Source organism: Octodon degus, unplaced genomic scaffold, assembly GCF_000260255.1.
Source record: "Octodon degus isolate 3935 unplaced genomic scaffold, OctDeg1.0 scaffold00004, whole genome shotgun sequence".
NCBI lineage: Eukaryota > Metazoa > Chordata > Mammalia > Rodentia > Octodontidae > Octodon > Octodon degus.
In genome coordinates this window covers 33,983,313-34,004,828 of record NW_004524580.1, presented here as the reverse complement: position 1 = coordinate 34,004,828, position 21,516 = coordinate 33,983,313, and the positions used below count along the sequence as shown (strand labels likewise).

At 42.9% G+C, this 21,516-nt stretch overlaps 1 protein-coding gene across 6 annotated transcripts in view; it reads right to left on the bottom strand.

Moving 5' to 3' along the window:
- Ric8b (RIC8 guanine nucleotide exchange factor B) overlaps window positions 1–20,869 on the bottom strand; it is a 130,268-nt gene extending 109,399 nt beyond the window's left edge. For 5 of the 6 annotated variants that reach the window (XR_002821419.1, XR_002821420.1, XR_002821421.1 and 2 more), the window contains exons 1-2: window positions 19,309–20,869; window positions 11,717–11,764 (exon numbers count right to left, since the gene is read on the bottom strand). Coding sequence is in view for 3 of the 6 variants with exons in the window: in XM_004623861.2 (XP_004623918.1) it covers window positions 11,717–11,764; window positions 19,309–19,392 (132 nt within the window). In the remaining 3 variants the exon portion in view is untranslated. The remainder of the gene's footprint in view (window positions 1–11,716; window positions 11,765–19,308) is intronic. The other variant, XM_004623862.2, reaches the window with a different exon arrangement.
- Between the last annotated feature and the right edge of the window lie 647 nt (window positions 20,870–21,516).

Genomic DNA, 21,516 nt, shown 5'->3' with positions numbered 1-21,516 from the left:
CTCTGGGTCTATTCAGGATCCAGTGGCTCCGGGTCCTCTCACTCACTTGCTGGGCCTGCGCTCTGGGTCTATTCAGGATCCAGGGGCCCCGGGTCCTCTTACTCACTTGCCAGGCCTGCGCTCTGGGTCTATTCAGGATCTGTGGGCCTTCGGTCATCTCACTCACTTGCCAGGCCTGCGCTCTGGGTCGATCGATTTTGGTTTTTTGACCAATTTTATATGCTTATATCTGGTAGTCTAAGCAATTACGTTGAAGGTAACAATATGCAATATAACAATCGTTGCTGATTTCCTATCATCTTGTTTTGAAATTCTGTGTTGTTTTTAATTTTTTTTTCTTATATTTTATTCTCTTTAAAATAAAAAGGGTAGCTTTGCTGGACACAGAATTTTGGCTGGCTTTTCCTCTGAGCACCTGGGTCTGGCATGCCACTGGCCTTCATTTCTGCTGTCTGCTACAAACCTTATCTAGAGTTGGTTTTCTCTGCTTTCAAGATCTCTTTGCTTCTAGCATTACTATGATGCACCTGCAAAGCCCTTTGAGTGACTTTCTGGATGTACAGGTTTCCAATAATTTTAGGGAATTTTCAGTTATTTCTTCTAATGTTTTCTCTTCAATCTTTCTTGCACACCCACTCAGTGTATGCTGGTATGTAAGAGCTGTCCCACAGTTCTCTGAAGCTCCTCATTGTTCTTTATTCCTTGTCCCTTGTTTTTGTCATCCAAACTAGCCAATGATTGATTTTCAAGTCTATTCTTCCTTCTGCTTGTTCATATTTACTGTTGAGCCTCTTTAGTAAAATTTTATCTGTTACTGTACTTTACTCTTCAACTCCAGAATGTCTATTTGGTTTTCTGGGATTTTTAGAGAAATACTTTATCGATAATCTCCATTTGATATAACATTGTTACCATACCTTCCGTTATTACTTCTTTCATTATGGTCGCCTGTTTTCCCTGAAAATGTTTATAATGGTGCCTTGAAGTCTTTGTTAAATCCACCACCTGGTTCCTCTCATGGGCATGCTTTTCCCTCCATGTGGGTCCTTCTTCTCTATTCCTTTGCATGCTACATAATAGGAGGTGGAGGAAGACTGGACATTTTACATTATAGCAATTCTAGGTAGTGATAAATCCTCCCTCTGTTAGAAAACTTGCTTTTCTGATTTTTTTTCCTATTTGCTTAGTGGCTGGCTGAATTATGTGTTTTATTTTCCCTGCGTCTCCTCTCTATGTGAAGCCCTAAGGGTGCACCTTGGATGTGCTCACAGCTGCTGTGGAATGAAAATGGCTTTGGCAGGCACCTCTGACTTTCTCTTTTCCTGACCACACCCAGCTGACTGCTGGATGATTGATCTGCTGTCATCCACCAGGTCCTGCAGCAAACTTGCTCCACAGACTGATTCACTCTGTTACAGCTTTTTTGCAGAGGCAGTTTCTACAGTCAGTCTCTTAAAAATGTTCTTGCAACAGGAGAATTCCTCCTAGTCATCTCCCTTCTCTCTAGCAAGCTAGTTGATCTTCAGTGTAATCTGTGTGTCCAATTAATACATCAATTTACCCTTGACTGTTTTTCACCATAACCTGCACCCTTCCTTAGGCATGAACTCCACACTCAGCTATGCAGTAAGTCAGCTCCTTTTGGAGCCAATTAGACTTCTCTGCTGTAAGGTCTACTTCTGTTTCTCCCACTAAGCAAAATCTCTAAGCCCTGCCTCCGATGATGGAGGCAGGGGCCATAACATACTTCCCTCTGAGTTCTACTCACTTTAGGAGCCCAGAGCTTGGAGAAGGCAGGGGTGCCACAGCCCTGGATTTCCTGGGCTTGCCTTTCCTGGCAAGAATCATGTACTAGCAGCCTTGGCACATGGAACTGTGGCCCTAGTATGTCCAGCAGTGTCACATTCATGGTATCTCAAATTGTGCCTTTGAATTTTGGGTGCACATGCTCACGTAAAAATTCGAATCCATCAGTTACTCTTTCAGCCATCACAGGGTGTGGGACTCCACACACCAGCTCTCCAGGGAAACTGGTGAAAATTAATGCTACAATAAATGTTTTAACTGCCTGTAAGTAATTCAGAAGGCAACCAGGCAGGAGGGCCCACTGCTCAGCTACACACATGGAGAAGGGAGTCAAAAGGCTGCAGCGCTGGCCTCCCCCAGGACAGGAAAGGTGTCCTGTTCCCCTCTGTAACGCCGCAGCCTGAGGAAAGCTGCTCCACCCTGCTCAACTGAGGGGACAGGTCTGGTTGCAGATGCCTCACACAGACTCTACTTTTTTTTACTGAGTCTCAGATTTTCTTCAGTAAATATTTTCTTCACTGACTATGTGCCCTTGGAATTAATTTCAGAGACTTAAAACATTTATTTATTTATTTTTATTTTTATTTTTTCCAGAACTGAGGATTAAAATCAGGCCCTTGTGCTTGCCACGGAAGCACTTATTACACTGAGCCATCTCCCCAGCCCTAAAACATTTATTTGTAAAAATAATTTCACCATTTTCACAGGATAGCATGTGTACAGAGTCCCATACACTGTCATGGATGGAAGATTAACTTGTTCTATTAATCTTAGAAAAAAATTAAGATTTTTCTATGACAAAATACACTTAAAATTCTAAAGTGCAAATCAAACAAATTATTATCAAAAACTTAAAAACTGAAGATCATGGATGAACTGTCACATCCATGATTTACTACATCAGGAGAGCTGCTCTGTCCTTTCTCCCTGGACTTAGTCCTTCAATGCCCTGGCAAAACATCTAAAATAAAAAGTAGAATTTGGAATAAAATTTAAATTGTTTTGTTTGAACTACTATAAGGCATTCAACCTGCCCCATGATACAACTCAGCCCTTCTGAGTTTTGTACCATTTTCCATCTAGACAGGAACTTTAAGAGTTAAAAAGTTTAGATGTTTTGTATTATGACTAAATGTTTTAAAGAGGCCAAGACACTGAACATCATCTTTAAAACTACTGGATTCAAAGTGAGAACTATTACTTGTCTCATATATCAAAATATTTCCTCAGGTGAAATATTCATCAAATAAATAACATCAAATAACATCAAATAAAATCTGAATCAATTTGCAAGGCACAGAAAGCTTATCTTGTTATAGTAAAAACAAGAGTTTGACAATCTCAAATAACTAGTATCAACAGGGGCTTTTAGAACGAGCATCCACACCTCAAGCTATTCCCAAGCATAGAGTCAGTTGACGAGTGATGTTTCTATTTCGGCATATTTTCTCTGGAAGAAACTAATATAGAAATTTTCTCATCCATTTCCTATAGTTCACAATGGCAGTGCTCAACATGTACCTGTGAGAAAATGCCAAACCAAACACCACAGGCCAACAGCCACCGTAGGAACCTGGGCCTAACACAGGGTCTGGCATACAAGCATCACTACAGAAACCTCTACTAGGCCAGGTATATCCAAATCGAAGGGGGAAGAGTGAGAAGAAAAAATACATGAAATGGCAAAATGGACTTTTGTGTTCATATACGTTCATTTTACTTCATGTAGACGGCTCTGCAACTAATGCCACCCTAAACCTGATTTAAAAAATGACTCAGAAAGAATTATGTAAGATAACCACAAAGGCTCAATTTTATTTATTTGTTTACTTTTGTATTTAGTACAGGGCCTACAGGGTCTCACTACATAGATCGGACTCACAGCGATCCTCCTGTTTACAGCCTCCAAGTGCTGGAATTATAGGCATGCGCCATCATGCCCAGACTCAATCACTACCTCAGCACGTCCCAGGGGCAGGGCCAGCATGGCAGGCCAGGGATTGAACTCCTGGCCCCCTAGCAGGCGTTTTAATCTGCTGAGCTATTTGGCCAGCCCAAAGGCTCAATTTTAGAGAAAAATAAATGATTTTTCCAAAAAGCAATGCTTTCTTATATCTCTTATATGACCTAATATAAAATATTATGATAGATATACTGTTATGTAACCATATTATAAACTATCATAAGAACCGAGTTTAAAACATAGAAAATAAAAATATAATCTACAATAACAACATAACATTTGGGCAGCACCACCCAGTAAATTTCCTAGTAATAATTTCTTTGTACAGTTTTTATTAGTTCCACATGGTTGTGATTATACTGTTTTACTTTCTGAGAGTGCAACATTATGAAGATGTGAGATGTGCTGAGATTCTTCAGTAGAGCTAAGAGAATACAAACACAGAACCAAACCGTATGCAGCAATCACATTCTGGCTTCTGCCCCATCTCCAGTGCCCTGTGCTCATGGGCATTTCCTGGAGGTGCCCACTCTGTGCCACATGAAGTGGTCAGGGCTGAAAAGATGAAGATAAACCAGCATTTCTGTCCTCATCAGCTCAACTGGACTATAATCCTATGCTTTAACAGAAATAGGAAGTTATTTTTGTGAGTCTGAAGGAATGAAATATGCTTGAGAGTTGGCTCTTTTAAAAGTACCTTTTTTGAGGAAAATTACATGCGTAAAGATTTATCTGCACAACTGAAGACTTCCCACATTTGATTAGGCTGTGTTCTTACAGGTGGAAGAGATGCAATTCCTTTACTTATCTTATGACACGTCCTTTCCAATATTTACTGCAATTAGCACTCTTCGCTGGGTTGTGGTTTTGTTTTGACATGAAGCATAGACTTTCATATTTATTTTTGCAGTTCTCAGGATCAAATATAGGGCCTTATGCAGGGTGGGCAATAGCAAGTGCTGTATCAGAGCTGTACTCCCAGCCCTTGAGGCTGTCTCTTCTTTTAAACTGTAGAATCACTAACACGGTGAATAGGAATACGTTTCGGGGTATCCTGCCCAGTAAAATGAGGTTGGAAATGGGACAGAAAGCTTACATATTCCTCCTTTTCACAGGGCTTATTTGCTTCAAAACCAATTTAATACTTCTGCTAAAAGTACTCCACAGATAAAGTGTTGTGTCTTCTCGACATGATTTTATCTACTAATGGGGAAAGCAGAAGGTACCACTTTAGCCACTACCACAGTTACTGCCTTCCCAGTTTCTCTCTAGCATGTAGCAGCACCTCTTGAGGGCAAGGGCTTTCTCACATTACAAGCTCCACAATAATCCATGATGATTATTAACAATAAGGTTCATCTTCCAAAAAAGACTTTCCTAGTTTCTTACACACAGGATTTCAAGGTGACATTTAAACAAATATTTAGCGAGGCATTTCCACATTGAATATACACATTTTCTTTCCTTACATGTCTGTGACATAAAATAAGACATCGTGACTGCAGGCATAACACAGTCATGACATTCATGAGCTTTCTCTCCAGCTCAAATCCTCTATTTTCTCTTGAGGTGGACATTTGGCCCTGGCTATCCCATAGGGACCACATTCCTATTGGCTAGGACCCAACTGATGTCTGACATCTTAGAGTTCACAGAAAGTATTTGCAGCTACAGTAGCAATGGTTTCTCCTTTGCATGAGTTTACTACTCTCCAATAAGGTCTTGCTGTAGATTTTCCACCTTCACTGAACCTCTGCATTTCTCCCTGTTGTGTGGTCTAGTATGTTTAACAGGACACAGGAGTAGGCTTTCTTAACATTCATCACATCCACAGGGTTTCACTCCCATATCCGTTTGTTGATGTATCATAAGATTGCCCTTCTGAATGAACCACTTTCCACATTTACTACATAAATAAGGTTTCTCTACAGTATGAATTCACTTATGCACAATGAGCAGTGACTTTCTGGCAGAACTCTTCCTCCATTTGGGCCACACATGGGGCTTATTTCCTAAATCTTCTGATATGAATAAGTTGAGATTTCCTGAAGGTTTTTCCACATTTACTACACTCATGGGGTTTCTCTCTACTGTGAACATTCTGATGGTTAAGTGAAGTTGAACCTCTTGTAGAAGGTTGTCTCACAGATACTACATTCATGGGGTTTCTTTCCTAAATCCATTTTCTTTTGTTCAGTGAGCTGAGGCTGCTTGGAAAAGCTTCCCCACATCTAGCACATTCAAGGGCTTTCTCTATTTTGTGTATTTGCTTGTCTTTAAGGAATTGTGACTCAGTGCTGGTAAGTTTTCTATTTTCATGGGATTTAACTTTGGCACGAATTTGCTCCTGAATATCATAGGAAAAGGACTTCCTCTCTTCATTTAACTCAGAAAGGTCTTCTATGGTACATTTTCTGTTCTGGTTGAGTGAACCTAAATATGGTTTCAGTTTTTCCATGTAAATAAAACATATCATGATTTGACCTTAAAGAAAAAAAACACTTGCACTGCTGAACATTTCCAAGTGCATTCCGTTTGTAACATTGTTCCAACCTCTTTGGCCCTTTCTGTTTAACAATTGCTGCTGCAGCTGATGTGGATTTCATCTTCCAAGTCCACAGCGGCTCCCCCTGTTCCTATGTGGAGAGGGCATCTGGCTTGCTAACTTGGAACACAAAGCTTCCAGAAACAGAGACAGGAAAGGCCACTGATGAAGTACCCTGCCCTAGTGACACAGGGCAGCCGATTCCAAGCTGCTGCGGCTCTCCAGCATCACGGCCCAGTACAGGTCACAAGCAGGGCCCAGGAGCTGCCATTCCTCCTGGTGAACCTCACAGCCACATCCTCCAGTGTCACAGTGATTCCTGGGCTCTCACCATTTTCCTCTGCTTCAGGAAAATCCATAAACGAGATGCTCTGTCTTTGTGTCTTCTGGATCTGCCTTGAATTTTTACTTTGAAATCTTGAGTCTCTGGTCAAGGGTCGAAGTGTCTCTTTCCTTTCTTCACTCAAATGTTCTTATCCAAGGAGGAGGACCACTTCAGATTGATTTAATCCTGAATCTCCCTAAACTTCCCATCTGTGGCTTCATGAACTGAGGGGAAACACACTGTTCATAAGGTCAGTCTGAAATCTGGCTCATTTCTCCAAGCAGCCACACTCCACTCCTGGGTGCGTCCCAAGTCTCCATCCTGATAAGCCCTCTCTTGCCTCTATGATACGTCCTGAGAACTCTTTTTCCATGATGGGGGTCAACAGACCTGCAAACTTCTTTTCTTTCTGAACCCACCAAGATCTCTAAGAGGTTAAGGAGAACTCCTTCTTTACTAAGTTTGAGGAATGTTTATTTTTAAAACCAATATAAGGGCCAGCCTGATAGCTCAGTGGACTAAAGTGCCTGCTTAGGCAGAGCAGTGGCCAGGTTTCATCCCTGGCGTGCTGTGCTAGCCCCACCCATGGGGCACGCTGAGATGGCAATTGAGACTGGGCATGGTGGTGTGCGCCTCCAAGTGCTTGGGAGGCTGAAAACAGGAGAATCACTACGAGTCCAATCTACGTAGTGAGGCCTTGTAGAACCTGCACTAAATATAGAGGAAAAAAAATATATAAGAGCTTTTATTTGCTAAAGATGCGAATTTTTACATTATTGGGGAATGGGGTGGTATTGGAGATGGACCTGGGGCCTCATACATGCTAGTCAAGAATTCTATCAGAGAACCACAGTACCAGCTCAACCCCATTGCATGCATCTGCATCATACTTTTGTTTATGCGCTGCCTAGTAATCACAGTCTAGCAATTTAGTAGAGGATGAAAAGCCAATGCTTTAATAAGCATAGGAGTTTATATCCAAATATACAATGATCCACATGCACCTGGAACTCTCTGCATCATAGCACAAACACTAGAGGCTGTATTTACTTTCCCCCTCAGTACTCAGGATGACACTTAGGACCTCTGCACTGAGCTATCTCCCTAGCCCCCTTTTTTTTTAGTTTTGATTTTTATTTTATAACAGTCTCACTAAGTCACCAAGTTGTAGGCTGGGCTCAAACTTACAATCTTCATATTAGCCTTAATTTTATGTCTTCAGAAGAAATAAACATTAGCAGTTGCTATATCTTCCAATTTAAGTGAATTTGCCTAAGTGTTGTCTGAAGGTATAAAATAAATAGATAGGGGCTGGGGAGATGGCTCAGTAGAATAAGCGCTTCCCTGGCAAGCGCAAGGGCCTGAGTTCAATCCCTGGTCCCGCGGCTTTCTTTTTTCTTTTCTTTTCTTTTTCTTTTTCTTTTTTTTTTTTTTTTTCAGAACCAGGGATTGAACTCAGGCCCTTGTGCTTGCCAGGGAAGTGCTTATTCTATTGAGCCATCTCCCCGGCCCCTCAGTTTTCTTATGCATAAAATAGGAACAGTGATATTCTACCATATTAAAGAACTAGTAGTGAGAAGCAAATATCTGTAAAAAATACAAGTCACTGCATTAGTGTCAGTAACAAGGTCTAAGGATCATTAATTGAGAACCACATCTTGAAAGGCTCAATATCATCAACTTACTTTTGAAAGGGCACTATTCCTTTATGCTACTTCTAAGCTGTCACAAAGTTTGTTTGTTTGTTTGTTTTTAATGTAAGACAAGTGACACTGTGTTTCTCAGAGATAGCAGTACACTACACTTAAGAGATGCTGCTGTTCCCGAGTATCTGCTAGCAGAAGGCACCAGAAATACTTTCAGGAAAGAAGAAAGAACTAAAGCAGCTAAAGACATTGTGTGGTAATGTGAATTCCTTTTACTTTTACATTGGGTTTAACGTGGAGAATTGTCAACTCCTGTACTCTTACGTGTCTCTATGTTGAGAACTTAAAATGCTTTTAGGGTATATATCCTTTGGAGCTGTCCAACAGTTCTGGATCAAAATCTAAAAAGAACTTGTAGGTATGAAAGAGTCACTAATGGTTTTAACCCTTGGAGACTTAAATGGATTTGTTTGTCAATGTTTTTCCATTAATGAAGATTACTTAGCCAGGTCCCTAATGACACTTGTTTATAACAGACCTCCCAGGAAGCAGAAATCTACACAATGTAACTGAAGTAACCACTAATAAAGTTACCCTCTCTGGAGGTCTAAAAGTCAGTAAGCACAATCTCCATAACTGAGGATTTAGCTACCTACCAGATAAAAACTGTTAGAAAAAAATGTACCTGTACAGAACGGGGATAGACTTACTCTCACTGTTCTCTAAAGACTATTGTATAACAACTACTTACAGTGTACTACCTATTACAAATAATCTAGGGCTGACTGAAAGTACATGGGAAGATGTACAGGTTATATGCAAACACTGTGCCAGTTTACGTAAGGGACGTGAGTATGGAGGCCTCTGCTCTCCAAGAGGAGAGGGTGTTCTGAAACCAACTGCCTGCAGATGCTGAGGACAAGAACACTGTACAGGGAAAATGTAAGGTTTTCCTAGTATCCTACAGGAAATAAGCTCCATGCTGTATCAATAACTATGCAGGCAATTTCTCAACTAAAATGTACATGAAGTACAAGAAATTCTATCTTAACACACCTACTTTGATAAGTGACAGTACAACTAAAATTCTTAAAGGAATAGTCTCAAGACTGGCAATCTACAGATGTAGGACGGATTCTCCCAACTAAACAAACAGCAGCTGACTTCCTCTCCTGAATCCCTATCAGGAGTGTGTTAAACAACACATTCTTTCTAATACTTGCTTTTTCTCATTAAACTTTCCTATTAGCATATAATAGGATTTTTCTCTTTTTACTGTATCATAGTATTCCATTATTTAAATATGTCATAGTTTCTGCAAATACTCTAACTGTTGGACATTTAGTTATATCCTATCATTTGTTAGTATGTGCAATGTTTCAATGAATACTTCTGTTTACTTGCACTCAATATATACACAAACTAGATTTCTGAAAGTGACATTGTTTCATCAAAGGGCAAAGAGCATTTGGAATGTGAATAACGCTAAGCTCTCCTCCATAGGGACTGCACCATTTTGCACTGAATGGAAGCCCACTCCCCAAATTTTGACTTAATAGATAAAGGTTGGGCCTGAGCAGGTTCACCTTGCAAAAGCTAAGCAAACAGTATATCCCTTATTTAGAATCCCTATTTCACAATATATTCTTTGCCTTATTTACATTGCTCCAATCCAAAAGAAAATCTCCTTTAATCTCTGACATTCTTATTCCATAGCCACTTATTCCCTAAATACTTCCATATGCTATACACTGGGCATGCTAGACATCAAGAATAAAGACATAAACAGTACCTGTTGTCAGGAATCTTCAGGGCCTAACATCTAGAAACACGAGAGATATAATTATGAAGTAAGGTATAAGTATTAGAGCTAAAGATTTGCAAGGAGTATTACGGGGACACTGAAAAAGCTGGTGTTACCCTAACCAGAGTGCTGCAGTAGGACTGCTAAGGAGGTGCCCTGAGGAATGAAGGAAATAATGAGGCAGAAAGGTGAAGGGGGGCTGAAAACACTGCATGCGAAAGAAGGAAGAAAGGACCAAAAAAGATACATATGCATATATAATCAAAGACATTTTATGTTGTTAGAACATAAAATACAAGAGAAAAAGGAACAGGCTGCAAAGTAGCCAAAGATCAGATCACTGAACACTTAGTGTGTCACCTCAAAAACTTTGAACTTTATTCTGTAGGTACAGAAAGCCACTAAAGGGTTTTACAACTGAGAATGACATAGTCAGACTGCTGTTGTAGATTTAGGACAATCGACTAGAAGGACATAAAATGGAAAAATGAAAGAACAGTGAGAAGCAGGAGGATCGCAAGTTTGAGGCCAGACCATGCACCCCAACACAGCCCTGTCTCAAAATAAAGATCAAAAATGGTTGGGAATGTAGAGAGTGGAGCAGCAGTAGAGTACCCAGGGGATCTACTGCTAGTTCTGCAAAGGGGAGGTGGAGGTAGAGAGAGAAAGAGGAAAAATAAAGGAAGAAAAGAAGAATGAAAGGAAAGTGATATAGTAATCCAGTGAAAGTGTAAGTTAGGACAGAGGTTAAGTTGAGAATGGACAGAAGAAATCAAGGGAGAGAAAGCAAGGCAGACAGCAAATTCAGGGACAGACGTGAATGAAAGTTATGATTTCAAGGTGCTATCAAGCAACTAACAACAAAGCACTGGATTTAAACTATCTTTTTCCAGCAGCAGTAATAGGTTTATGGTGATTCTATCTTATCGTCTTGCCTGTTCTTGACATTTGTAAGGTCAGAATAGATGTATGGAGCTCAGCAAAACATAGAGGCAGAACTGGTGAGCTGATGCCATTAGCAGCACGATTTACCAACCGGTGAGGCAGCCACAGCAATACCAGTGGGCAAGCACACCCTGTGCGAGGCCATGTCTGATGCGCTCTCTCCCCTGCTAACTTCTCTGCACATGAGTCTTCTGCTTCCACCCTTCTGGGTCAGGGAAGTCAGTATCCTGGACAACCGCTAACCCTGCCAGTGACATCTAGCGCAGGCAAGGATGGGTATTTGACAGACAGCAGCATGAACAGCTGCTCTCCCTAAATTTAACTGATCCCAGCAAAGCTTTACAATAGTGCCATTTTGGCAACCTGGAATCCTGCCACCAAACAACAGCAACCTGTTGGCAGTGGAAACTGCGGGGACAAACCTGTTTTAAACTTTCCCACTCCTGACTTCCCAAACCTAATGGCCCTGTGGGGATGGAGCCGGCGCAGGTGGTGTGAAAGCCACACCAACCTTGGCATCTGTCTTTATTCTCAGAGTTCCTAAGAAGCAAACTAAAGAAAAACCACAAGCAAACCACCAATCATCAAAGAAAAGAAACCCACCACTTAAAAAGTCCAGGAATGAACTACACACAGAGACATATGAATGCATGCACACACACCCCAAAAATTCAAGGCTTACCTTTCTTTTATCTTCATCTGTTGATTCAAACTTGAAAGTAGCCCTATGCTGAGGGGAGAAAAAGGGAAACAACATCATTTTAAATACACAAACTTTACATTTTGGCTATGTTTAAAATACATCAAATAGTATCCTTATTAAAATGTTGCCCTTCACACCTCAATATTCTTATTAAAGAGATAAGCATGTAAGAAAATAATTATGAAGTTGTGTAAAAAGTATCACAGAAATATACTAAAAGCAGCATAGAGAACCACACCACCAAATGCCCAGGGAAACCTGGACTACTTTGCACAGAGCACTGGAGTCAGACCTTGACGGCAAACAGGAATTTGCAGAAACACAAGTGGAAGGCTTGCTTGGGGTAGAAACAAAGGTTCAAATGTGTGAGCCTGTGGCATACATTCCCCAGTGCAGCAGCTCTGAGACTGCAGCGTGGGCTACATGTTAGGATGTGGAGGTGTGGAAGAAGGTGAAAACAAAGAAGTAGTATGGACAGATTTAGAAGAGTCTTCTAGTGTGGCTGAGTTCATATTTTCCTTTTTTTTTTTTTGGCGGAACTGGGGATTGAACTCAGATCCTTGCGTTTGCCAGTCAAGCACTTATCCTACTGAGCCATCTCCCCAGCCCCATATATTTTCCTTTTTGTATGCAATAAGAAAGCATCTGGTAATTGCAGACAGGGAAAAGACTTGGAATCTTAGAAAAGTAATCTTGTAAGAATGGCAGTTTGAATCATGGCTCCATCACTTACTTACTAGCTGTGACCATTAGCAATCAGCTGTGCCTGGGCGTCTCATCTGAAACAGAGGGTAAGGACCTAGTTCACAGGGTAAGGCAAGGGTTCCAAGGACTAAGACCCACCAAATACCACCTCAGTGCCTGGCACACAGGAAATAGTAAATATCAGGGATTATGGAGATGATGCCAACTTTATGGAGGAAAATGTATTTGGAATGAAAATGTATTGTGATTTTCCTGAAAAGATTGACAACACTATATTTTATTTGTTTATTTATTTATTTATTTGGTACTGGGAATCAAACTCAGGACCTTGGTCTTGCCAGGCAGGCGTGGTGCCGCTGAACTATATCCCTGGACTGATAACATTGCATGTTTCATTTTGTAGCTGAAGTAGAGGAGAATGGAAGAGAGAATAAATTGGCCAGTCCACAAATAGAGTGGTGATACCCAAAACTTCTGGGTGATACCCAAAATTCTTTATTCTTTGCTCAAGTTTGAACCAGGGGACCAAGTGCTCTTCTCAATTCTCTCCTTTTACTTTCTCTCATTGGTAACACTGGCAAGTACTGGCAACACACCAGGAATTAAGCACACTAAGTTTTTTGTTTTGTTTTGTTTTTAATTTTAGGACAAGGTCTACAGGGTCTCACTATGTAGATCAGACTTGTAGTGATCCACCTGTATTCAGCCTTCCAACAGCTGGGATGACAGGCGCGCACCACCTGAGACGCATCTTTACCGCTGTCTCAGAGTAGCAAGGCATGCCGGGCATTGAACCCCAGCCTCTGTGTCTGCCTAAGCAGACGCTTTTACCCACTGAACTATTTGGCCAGCCCTACACTAAGTATTAAAGACAGTATCACTACAGGTTGTTCATTATTGGAAGCTTTGGAGAAGAAAGTTTGGAGATTAAATGAGATGGGGAAATGTTGGTAGAGAAGCAGTTTGGAGCATCAGAAATTGTTAGAAAAGGGTCATCTGACAAACCTTAGGCAGGCTGGTTTAGGAACAAATGTAAACCAATTAAAATGGATGAAATCAAGCGCAGGGATTTAAAAATTTATACCTGAAACTGCAGGTAGGGGATATGCCACCAGAGCATGAATTCTGTTCTGGAAGAATACCGTGGATAGCAGCTCAAAGGCCTGATCCAAGGAGAGTAAGACTGAGGACATATAGTCATCTGAGGAATGGGCATTCATAATCCAGGCATGATATTACTGGTGGCAGTATAGTGGTGAACTGACATAAGCCTTAAAAGGGAAAGTGACTTGATGACACATATTAGGAGCCATAAAAATATTTATCCCCTTTCACCCAGAACTGCTGCTCTTAGGAATTTATCCCAATGAAATCATCCAGAAGGACAGAAAAATTATGTATATAAGCACATTCACTGCAGTTATTGAATAGGATGGAAGAAAAAAGGAAGCTGAACATCAGCAAGACTGACAGAATATTGTGCAAATGATAGTCTATTAAACATACATTAACTCGACAAAAAGCTACAAAGCAACTAAACAAAGATGACTGACTGTAGGTATGTTATTTTTGTAATAAAAATTTTAAAAGATTGAATGAATGAAAGAATGAATGAACGAACGAACAAGAAATCAGGAAGGAAGGAGAGAGGAAGGAGATTTACAAAGCACATATTGTAAATCTAAGGCACGGGCATATAAATTTATAGTCCTGAAGTTTAGTAAAAATTACCATTAAAGATATAGAAGAACCAGACGTCAAGCTAAAGTTGTAAATGGAAGCTCAGTAAAGGTTTATATAAATGTAAATAAATAACTACTTAGAGACCACGAAAGGAGCCAGATAAACAGCTCAGCAGGATTAAAGCACCTGCTTAAGCAGACACAGGGGCAGGGCTTCAATCCCTGGCTGGCCCCGGCCGGCCTCGGGGTGTGCTGAGACAGGGACAGCTACTAAAACTGGGTGTGGTGGCACACGCCTGTAATCCCAGCACGTGGGAGGCTGAAAAACAAGAAGACAAACCTGATCTGTGTAGTGAGACCCTGTAGACCCTGTTCTAAATAGAAAGGAAAAAAGTTTATTTTTTCCTATTCTACATAAAATATCGATCTTGTACATTATCTAAAATACATGTGCCTAATGGCTTTCCTTAGCTTTGGGGGGACATTTACGGGAAGAAGACAGAAGAAAACAAACCAAGTAGGTTACAAAAATATCTTTTTAATAGTTCCTACATAGAAGTAATTTTTATATGAAAATTTAGAAGAGTACCAAGAGCTAACTTTTTGATTACTTTTTAAATGCAAGGCTGATTCTGTCATAAACCAAACTATTTTTAAATTTTGAAAAGCACAGTCTGACCAGTATGAGGGCTTAATTACAAAATATACTCTGTTGTGAGGCCCTACAAACTGAGTATAACAATCTATTCAAGAGCTCAGTCCTCTAAACCTCCTTGGATTTAGCAGGTGTTGGTTTATAGGGCTAACTTCTTTTTACTACTTAGATCGTATTCAGTACCATCAACCTTTATTTGCTCCTTTCCTAAAGGAGGCAACCTTGAGTTTGAGGCCAGGCCTGCTGCTTAGGAAGTGTAACCTTGGTCAAAGTATTCAACTTTACCTCCCTCCAGATTTTTCTTATCGTTATGCATGGCATCTTACACATGGTAGGTGTTCATTAAATAGCCACTACTGCTGTTACTACATGGCCTGTGTGTTATCTGACCAAATACTGACCTATTGAGAACTAGGAGCTATTCCAGTGATTTCTACAGATATACTCCAACACACCAGTATAAGGCAACACACCTGACTGGGTGGTGTGTAGTGCTGCACTCCAGAACAAAGATTACTTTAAGAACTAAAATCAGGTAACTGATTATATAACCAATCTGAAAATAAGAAGGAGATATAACAAAGGAACTGTCCACTAAACATGCTCCTCTGCACAAACCTAGGGTGAACTCAGGACTCAAGTTCCAAAAATCGAAAGTGCTGGGCACAGTGGACTCAGTTACCTCTAAGGTTCCTTCTAGTCAATATATCCCATGACCCGGACTCAGGGTGTAGCTCACCAACAGAACATATTCTGAGTACATATGAGGCCCTAGGTTCAATTCCTAGCACAAAAAAAAAAAAAAAAGAAAGAAAGAAAGAAAGAAAGAAAGAAAGAAAGAAAAGAAAGAGAAAAAGAAATACAAATCAAGTAATTCAGATACAGCTGTGTACCTCCAGGCCTTGATAACTAATTTTTGTTGATAATCGTGAGAGTGACAGCTGCCAGTCTACTAAAGCTAGTATCTGATGAGGCCCTGAAGGATAGCAAGAACTTAAAGAATCTAGACCAGAGCAATATTACTTCCCAAATGAACAGCGCATTCTGTAACTAACGTAAAGTAATTAAGGCTCAACAGTAGTTACAGCTTCTGAAAAACTTTCTCCTCTGTATGTGGAAACAGAACCAATGGGAAAAGGCACCATGGCCCTGCAAAGAGTAACTGTGCTACCTTCCAGCGATGTGCTCTCAAGCCCATATACAGTTTGTCCCTGACCTTAATCCTATTTTTAAAAAAGCAAAGAATTCTATCTCCATTATAACGTTTTTTCTTTTTGAGACAGGGTCTCACTATATAATTCAGGCCTTGAACTCACAGCAATCTTCCTGTCTCAACCTCCCAAATTCTGGGATTATAGGCCTGTGTCGACACACCCAGCTCTCCCCTAGAACCTTTAATATAAGAAGATTATATGTAATGATGTGAAAGTTCTTAAGACAATATATAGTGCACTTCGGGCTCTCAATAAATATTAACAGGTAAACTGGGAAGAGTGAAAAGCAATCACTTATTTAAAAACAAAACAAAAACTTTACTATTGAGTCAACTACATTGTACCCTGATGAATAGATACATTTCATTCTTTCTGGGATAGAAAGCTCTTTCCTCTCCTCAAGATAACATGGATAAGTGAATGAAGGAAAAACACTTGGAAATGAGCCTAACAACGCAAACACTTGGAAATGAGCCTAACAACATTGCTCTGAATGTGATGTAAGATATGCTACACTAATAAGTGCCAGGGTTTAAGGCAAATGGGAAATAACGGAAAACATTCCTGAATTTTTTACTTCTTTATGTTAACTTTGTGTCCATGGATGGTTTCTATCTTGTGGGTTACTTTGTCAGTGGCAGACAGTGTTCTAAATTTCATATACACCAAACATTTAATCCTGACAACCACAGGCTAGAAACAGGGTGTTATCCTCATTTGGCAGAGGAGAAAACTAAGGCACAGCAAAGTTAAATAATTTGTCCAGGGCCCCTCAGATCACCAACTGAGGATCAGCAACAATGTGGCCTAGCTCCAAATCAAGTTCTCTGGATGCCCAATCTGCAGAGTACCTCAGCCCCTACACTTCTAACTCACTGACTGACCACTTCCTAGGGTGCATGGTGCTCAACATCTGGTGTCACATTTCATTAATTTAATCCTCACAACAAGTTAATAAAATGGTTATCATCTCTAGCTTACTGAGACAACTGAGACTCAGAGGCTTAAAAATAATTTACCCACAGTGATGAAACTAACAGCAGAGCTAGAATTAAAAAGAGTACCCTTCTGCTTCCAAAAAATGAACAAATCACTCCTTCTCTCCATTATCCATTCCTTTTTTTGCTTGGGCTCCTCAATGCCTCACAATCATTTCTGAGTCCAAAATATCTCAACTCCATCTTACCAGATAAAGAAACACAAGGACATGGTATCCAGCTCTTGCTGCAGGGTTTCCAACTCCATGTACTGTACAGTTTAATCCCACTCCCCTATTCTTACTGCCTGACCACTGTTAGCATATTCCCTTTTCCTATTCATCTGCTCCAGAATCTCTCCCTTAGAGGGGCAAAAACCTCCCTGTGACATGAAGTTCAGCTATTTTCTTTGTACCTTATCGGGCCCTGTGGTGCGGGTTCTACTATAATCAGCAATAACATGCGAGCTTTTTTCTGAACATCAAGTTAGAACATTCCCATTCTTGGCTTGGCCGTAGAGTACAAGTGCCTGGGAATCCTTCAAAGCACGCTGGAATAGCACCTTACTACACAAGGGGCATAATTTCTTCAAGAACATTGCCAACAGGGAAAGGGGGAGCTGAAGAAGCACAGGACTTACGCTCTGGAAAAAACTGGTCAGGAATAGTCCCAGTAAACGGAAATCAAACTGGAGAGAGAGAGCAGGGAGAGGAAGGCACACATCTGAGAGGGCATATCTGGGGTCTGAGTAATTCAGCCATGAAGGAATAATTATGGAAGGAGATGGTTAAGATACGACTGGAGGCTGTTCCTCTCCATTCCCCTACACTGGCAGAAGAAAGATGCTATTTATTGCCAGGTATTTGGTGTATAATAAGTGCTAGATAAACATTAAGTATTTCAAATCCGAGTTGTCTACTATACTTCCTTCTTTTCAAATTAAGTTTGTAGCTACCTTACCTGTTATCTTTTCTTGGAAGCAGTGATAAATCACGTTAAAAAAATATAATCTACGCAACAGGCACACCTACACACTAAATGAATTTCTTCTAAACTAGGCAGACATGCTCAACAGTAAGGCCCATCAGAAAGTGAAAGGGCCATGAGATGAAGAGAGTACAGCCCATGTGTCCTCCCAAGGAAAGCAGTGAAAGTGCAGCAGACTGAGATTGGGACATCCTAGACTCAAATTTTAGCTCCACCTTTCACTGGTTGAAGGCAGCATAGTGACAGTTCAATAATCAAAGTACTGTACATGGAACACATACAGGGAGATGAGGACAGAGGCTAACGAAAGAAAGGTATCACATCTAAGCTCTGACTTGGTATAAGGTGTGTTTTCATAGAAAGGAGCAGCCAGTCATTCCTGTGAAATAGTCTTCTAAACAGATGAAAGGTGTGGTACCCGACCTTTTAAAACGAACATGTGAAGTTCCTGGGTTGACAAGTAATGGAGAGCTAACAGTTCCTGGACATCCAGAAAGGCGACTGGGGCTTCTAAGGAGCTACCACTTCACCATACAGTTACAAAGTGTAAAGAACAACGAATGGATAGTTCGAAGACTCGTCTGAAATCCTGGCTCCCAAATATGACCTTGGGCAAGTTACTTAACCCACTTGGAGTCTCAATTGCGAAACACAGATAATACCTCACAGGACTGTTGCTGAGATCAAATGGGACAATGACGAGGAAAGGTGTCAGCGCTACAGTCAGGATGATGAGGAGTTGGATTCTCTACCCTACTTACAACTCAGTATGTCCATGACCTTGGGCATCATTTCAGTTCTTTTTCTGCAACCTTGGTTTCCTCATCTATAAAATGGGAAGGCTGATACCATCTACTCTACAAACTCTCTGAGGAGCCAACAGTTAAGACAACGCTCTGAAAACTGAACAGTGGTACAGGTAGATACGGAGCTGCCATCGTTGCAGCTATGTTTTATGCATGTCAACGGACGTGTTTATGCAGACAGGCACGCACTTTTATGCTATACAGGTGAGGACGGCTCTCGCGTGCCTTTATGCGTCCAGGAGTGGGGCACAGACCCGGGGGCACATCTAAGGATTCTGGGGGTGTGACAGGCACGCCTGGGAAGAGGACCGCGGGACAGGTCGCTGGGCCGGGAACAGAGCAGTGGGCGCTACGGTGGGGGCAGGGGGACGCAGGATGCAACAGAGGCAAGCTGGGGCCACGAGCACGCATGCCCACGCCGGACACGTTTTCGGGGGAGAGCAGCGCGCATCCCCGGAATGCGAGGGGGTGGGGAGGGATGCGCGGGGCAAGCCCCGAAGGCGGCCCGGGTGCGACAGCGCGCGCCCGCGGCCGCAGCGCATTACCTTGTCGCTGTAGTCCCGCAGGACCCGCTCGATTGCGCCCGCCTCGCCGGCTCGGACGATGTAGAGGGCGCGCTCCTCGTCCATGGCCGCAGGTGCGGGAGCCGCGGCCGCTCGCGCGCCCGCCCGAGCGCTGCCTCCAGGTGAACGCCTCGCGCCCCCGCTCGCTCTCTCCTTCCCAGCTTCCTTCCTTCCCTCCTTCCCTCCCTCCCTCCCTCCGGGCTCCAGCCCGCCAGCCTCCGCCCGGCCGGCCAGACGTCACCGCCCCTCAACTTTCACCCCGAGACGTCACGGCTCCCGGCCGCCGGAGCTGGCGGCCGCCTGACTTCTGGAGGCCCAGAACGCGGGGCAGGCCCGCGAAGCGGCGTCAGACCTGCGGCCGCGAGTGCTTCCGTCCAGCTCCCGGCCTCGGAGAAGATAAGTCCAGTCTATATAGAGGGTTCTGCGGTACAGAGCGGTTCTCTCCTGACCCTCCTCTATGAATCATTCTCTTCAGCCGACGTGAGCCACCCGGCTCTGCCCCGCCCATTGGCTAGCTGGAGAGAGAGCGGACTACATCCCCCTATATGCAATGCGGCCTCTCTGAGCTGCCGCTCAACGGACGGGATGCCGAACGGCATGCCGGGATTGGTAGTCATCCAGCGAGACCTACTTCCCCGCAAGGCATGCTGGGAACTGTGGTCCCGCGAGAACAGACGCTGAGTCTGGGGACCCTCTGCGTCAGACAGACCTACAGAGAAGGGTCTTGGCGCTGATCTTCAGACAGTCCGCCGTCCTGCGCCAGGCTTGGTCAGTCCGACTGGCTGCGGGTGGTGAGAACGGCTTCCTTTGGTGGGAGCTGTCAAGCCTGGGGTTAACACGCTCGGGTCGCAGCTAGCGGTTCCGGTCTGAGACGTTGACACCTTCCTGCCTCGGCCACCGTGGAGTGCTCAGGGGGGCCGCGCTCTGGGTCCACGGGCAGCCAGGGTCCCGTGCTGGCGGAGCTTGCACTCTGGTTAGGGGTTCCCTAACAACCTCTGGTTACCGCAAAAGGAACCCAGCAGGCTAAGTATTTGGCCTACGTCCCAGGGCCGGTCAGTGGAGACGCGAGGCTGGAACCCGGGTCTTTCCCCGGAAGCAGCTGCAACCCAGCCCTCGTAAAAATCATCTTCCTGAGCAGCGGCAGAGGTGGCCGAGTGCCTCTTCACCGAGTGTGAGCTGTGTGCCGCGCTTTCGGCTGCACACTTCAGTGTTGTTTCAAGCAGTTTCTCACAAATGCATTCAACAAACACCTGCGCGCCTGTGCTGTGTCAGGCAGCAAGGGCAGGGTGGCTACGGGATACAGTGGGCCCAGAGGAAAGTTCCAATCCTCGTGGAGCTGCCTTTGCAGTGAGCAACTCTCTCATTTTTAAGATAAGAAAAAAAAGTCTCAAGTCATATCAAAATTGCAGATTTGGGGTTTTAAAAAGCTTTAGCGGTGATCACATTTGTCCTGGGAAATTGGCACGTGTACTAACACTTCTCATCCATTTTCCCTCTTCTCCTTCCTCTGTCCTCCCCGCTCCCTCCATCTTTTGGAAAATTGCAGATTTTGGCCAGCAAGATAGCTCAGCGGTCTAAAGCACCTGCTTAGGCAAGTGTGCAGGGACTGAGGTTCAATCCCCTTCACATCACACGTGACACCAACCCTGCCCCCAGGGCAGGCTGAGCTGGCCAAAGAAAATTGCAGCTTTTGGAAACAGTGAGCCTATGCTCTTGCTCCCTTGCTCTTCAGTAGAGAGCCGATGAAGTCTCCTGATAATGTCCACGGTTTCCACTTCATCTGTGATGCCTCTCCTGCCACCTCTCCCTCTGGAGCTGTGCAGAAGGGGAACAAAAGCTGTTCACTTGATAACTGAGCGTCTTCTGTACTGGGTACACTAAGTATTGTGAAGACATTGGAAATTTGGAGACAAAAACAAACATGGAAACTGAGCCCATGAAACTTGGGTTTTCTATGAATTATGGTTTTCATGAAGCAAATTAGTCACTTGGAGGGTGTATTAGCTTTCTCTTACTGTGACATGATGCCTGAGATGATGAGAGATTTTTTTGGCTTATGGTTTGAGAGGTTTCAGAGACTGGGCGTGGTGGCACGCGCCTGTAATCCCAGCTCTTGGCTGTAAACAGGCAGATCACTATAGGTCCAATCTAGTAGTGAGACCCTGAACACCCTGTAGACCCTTCATATAT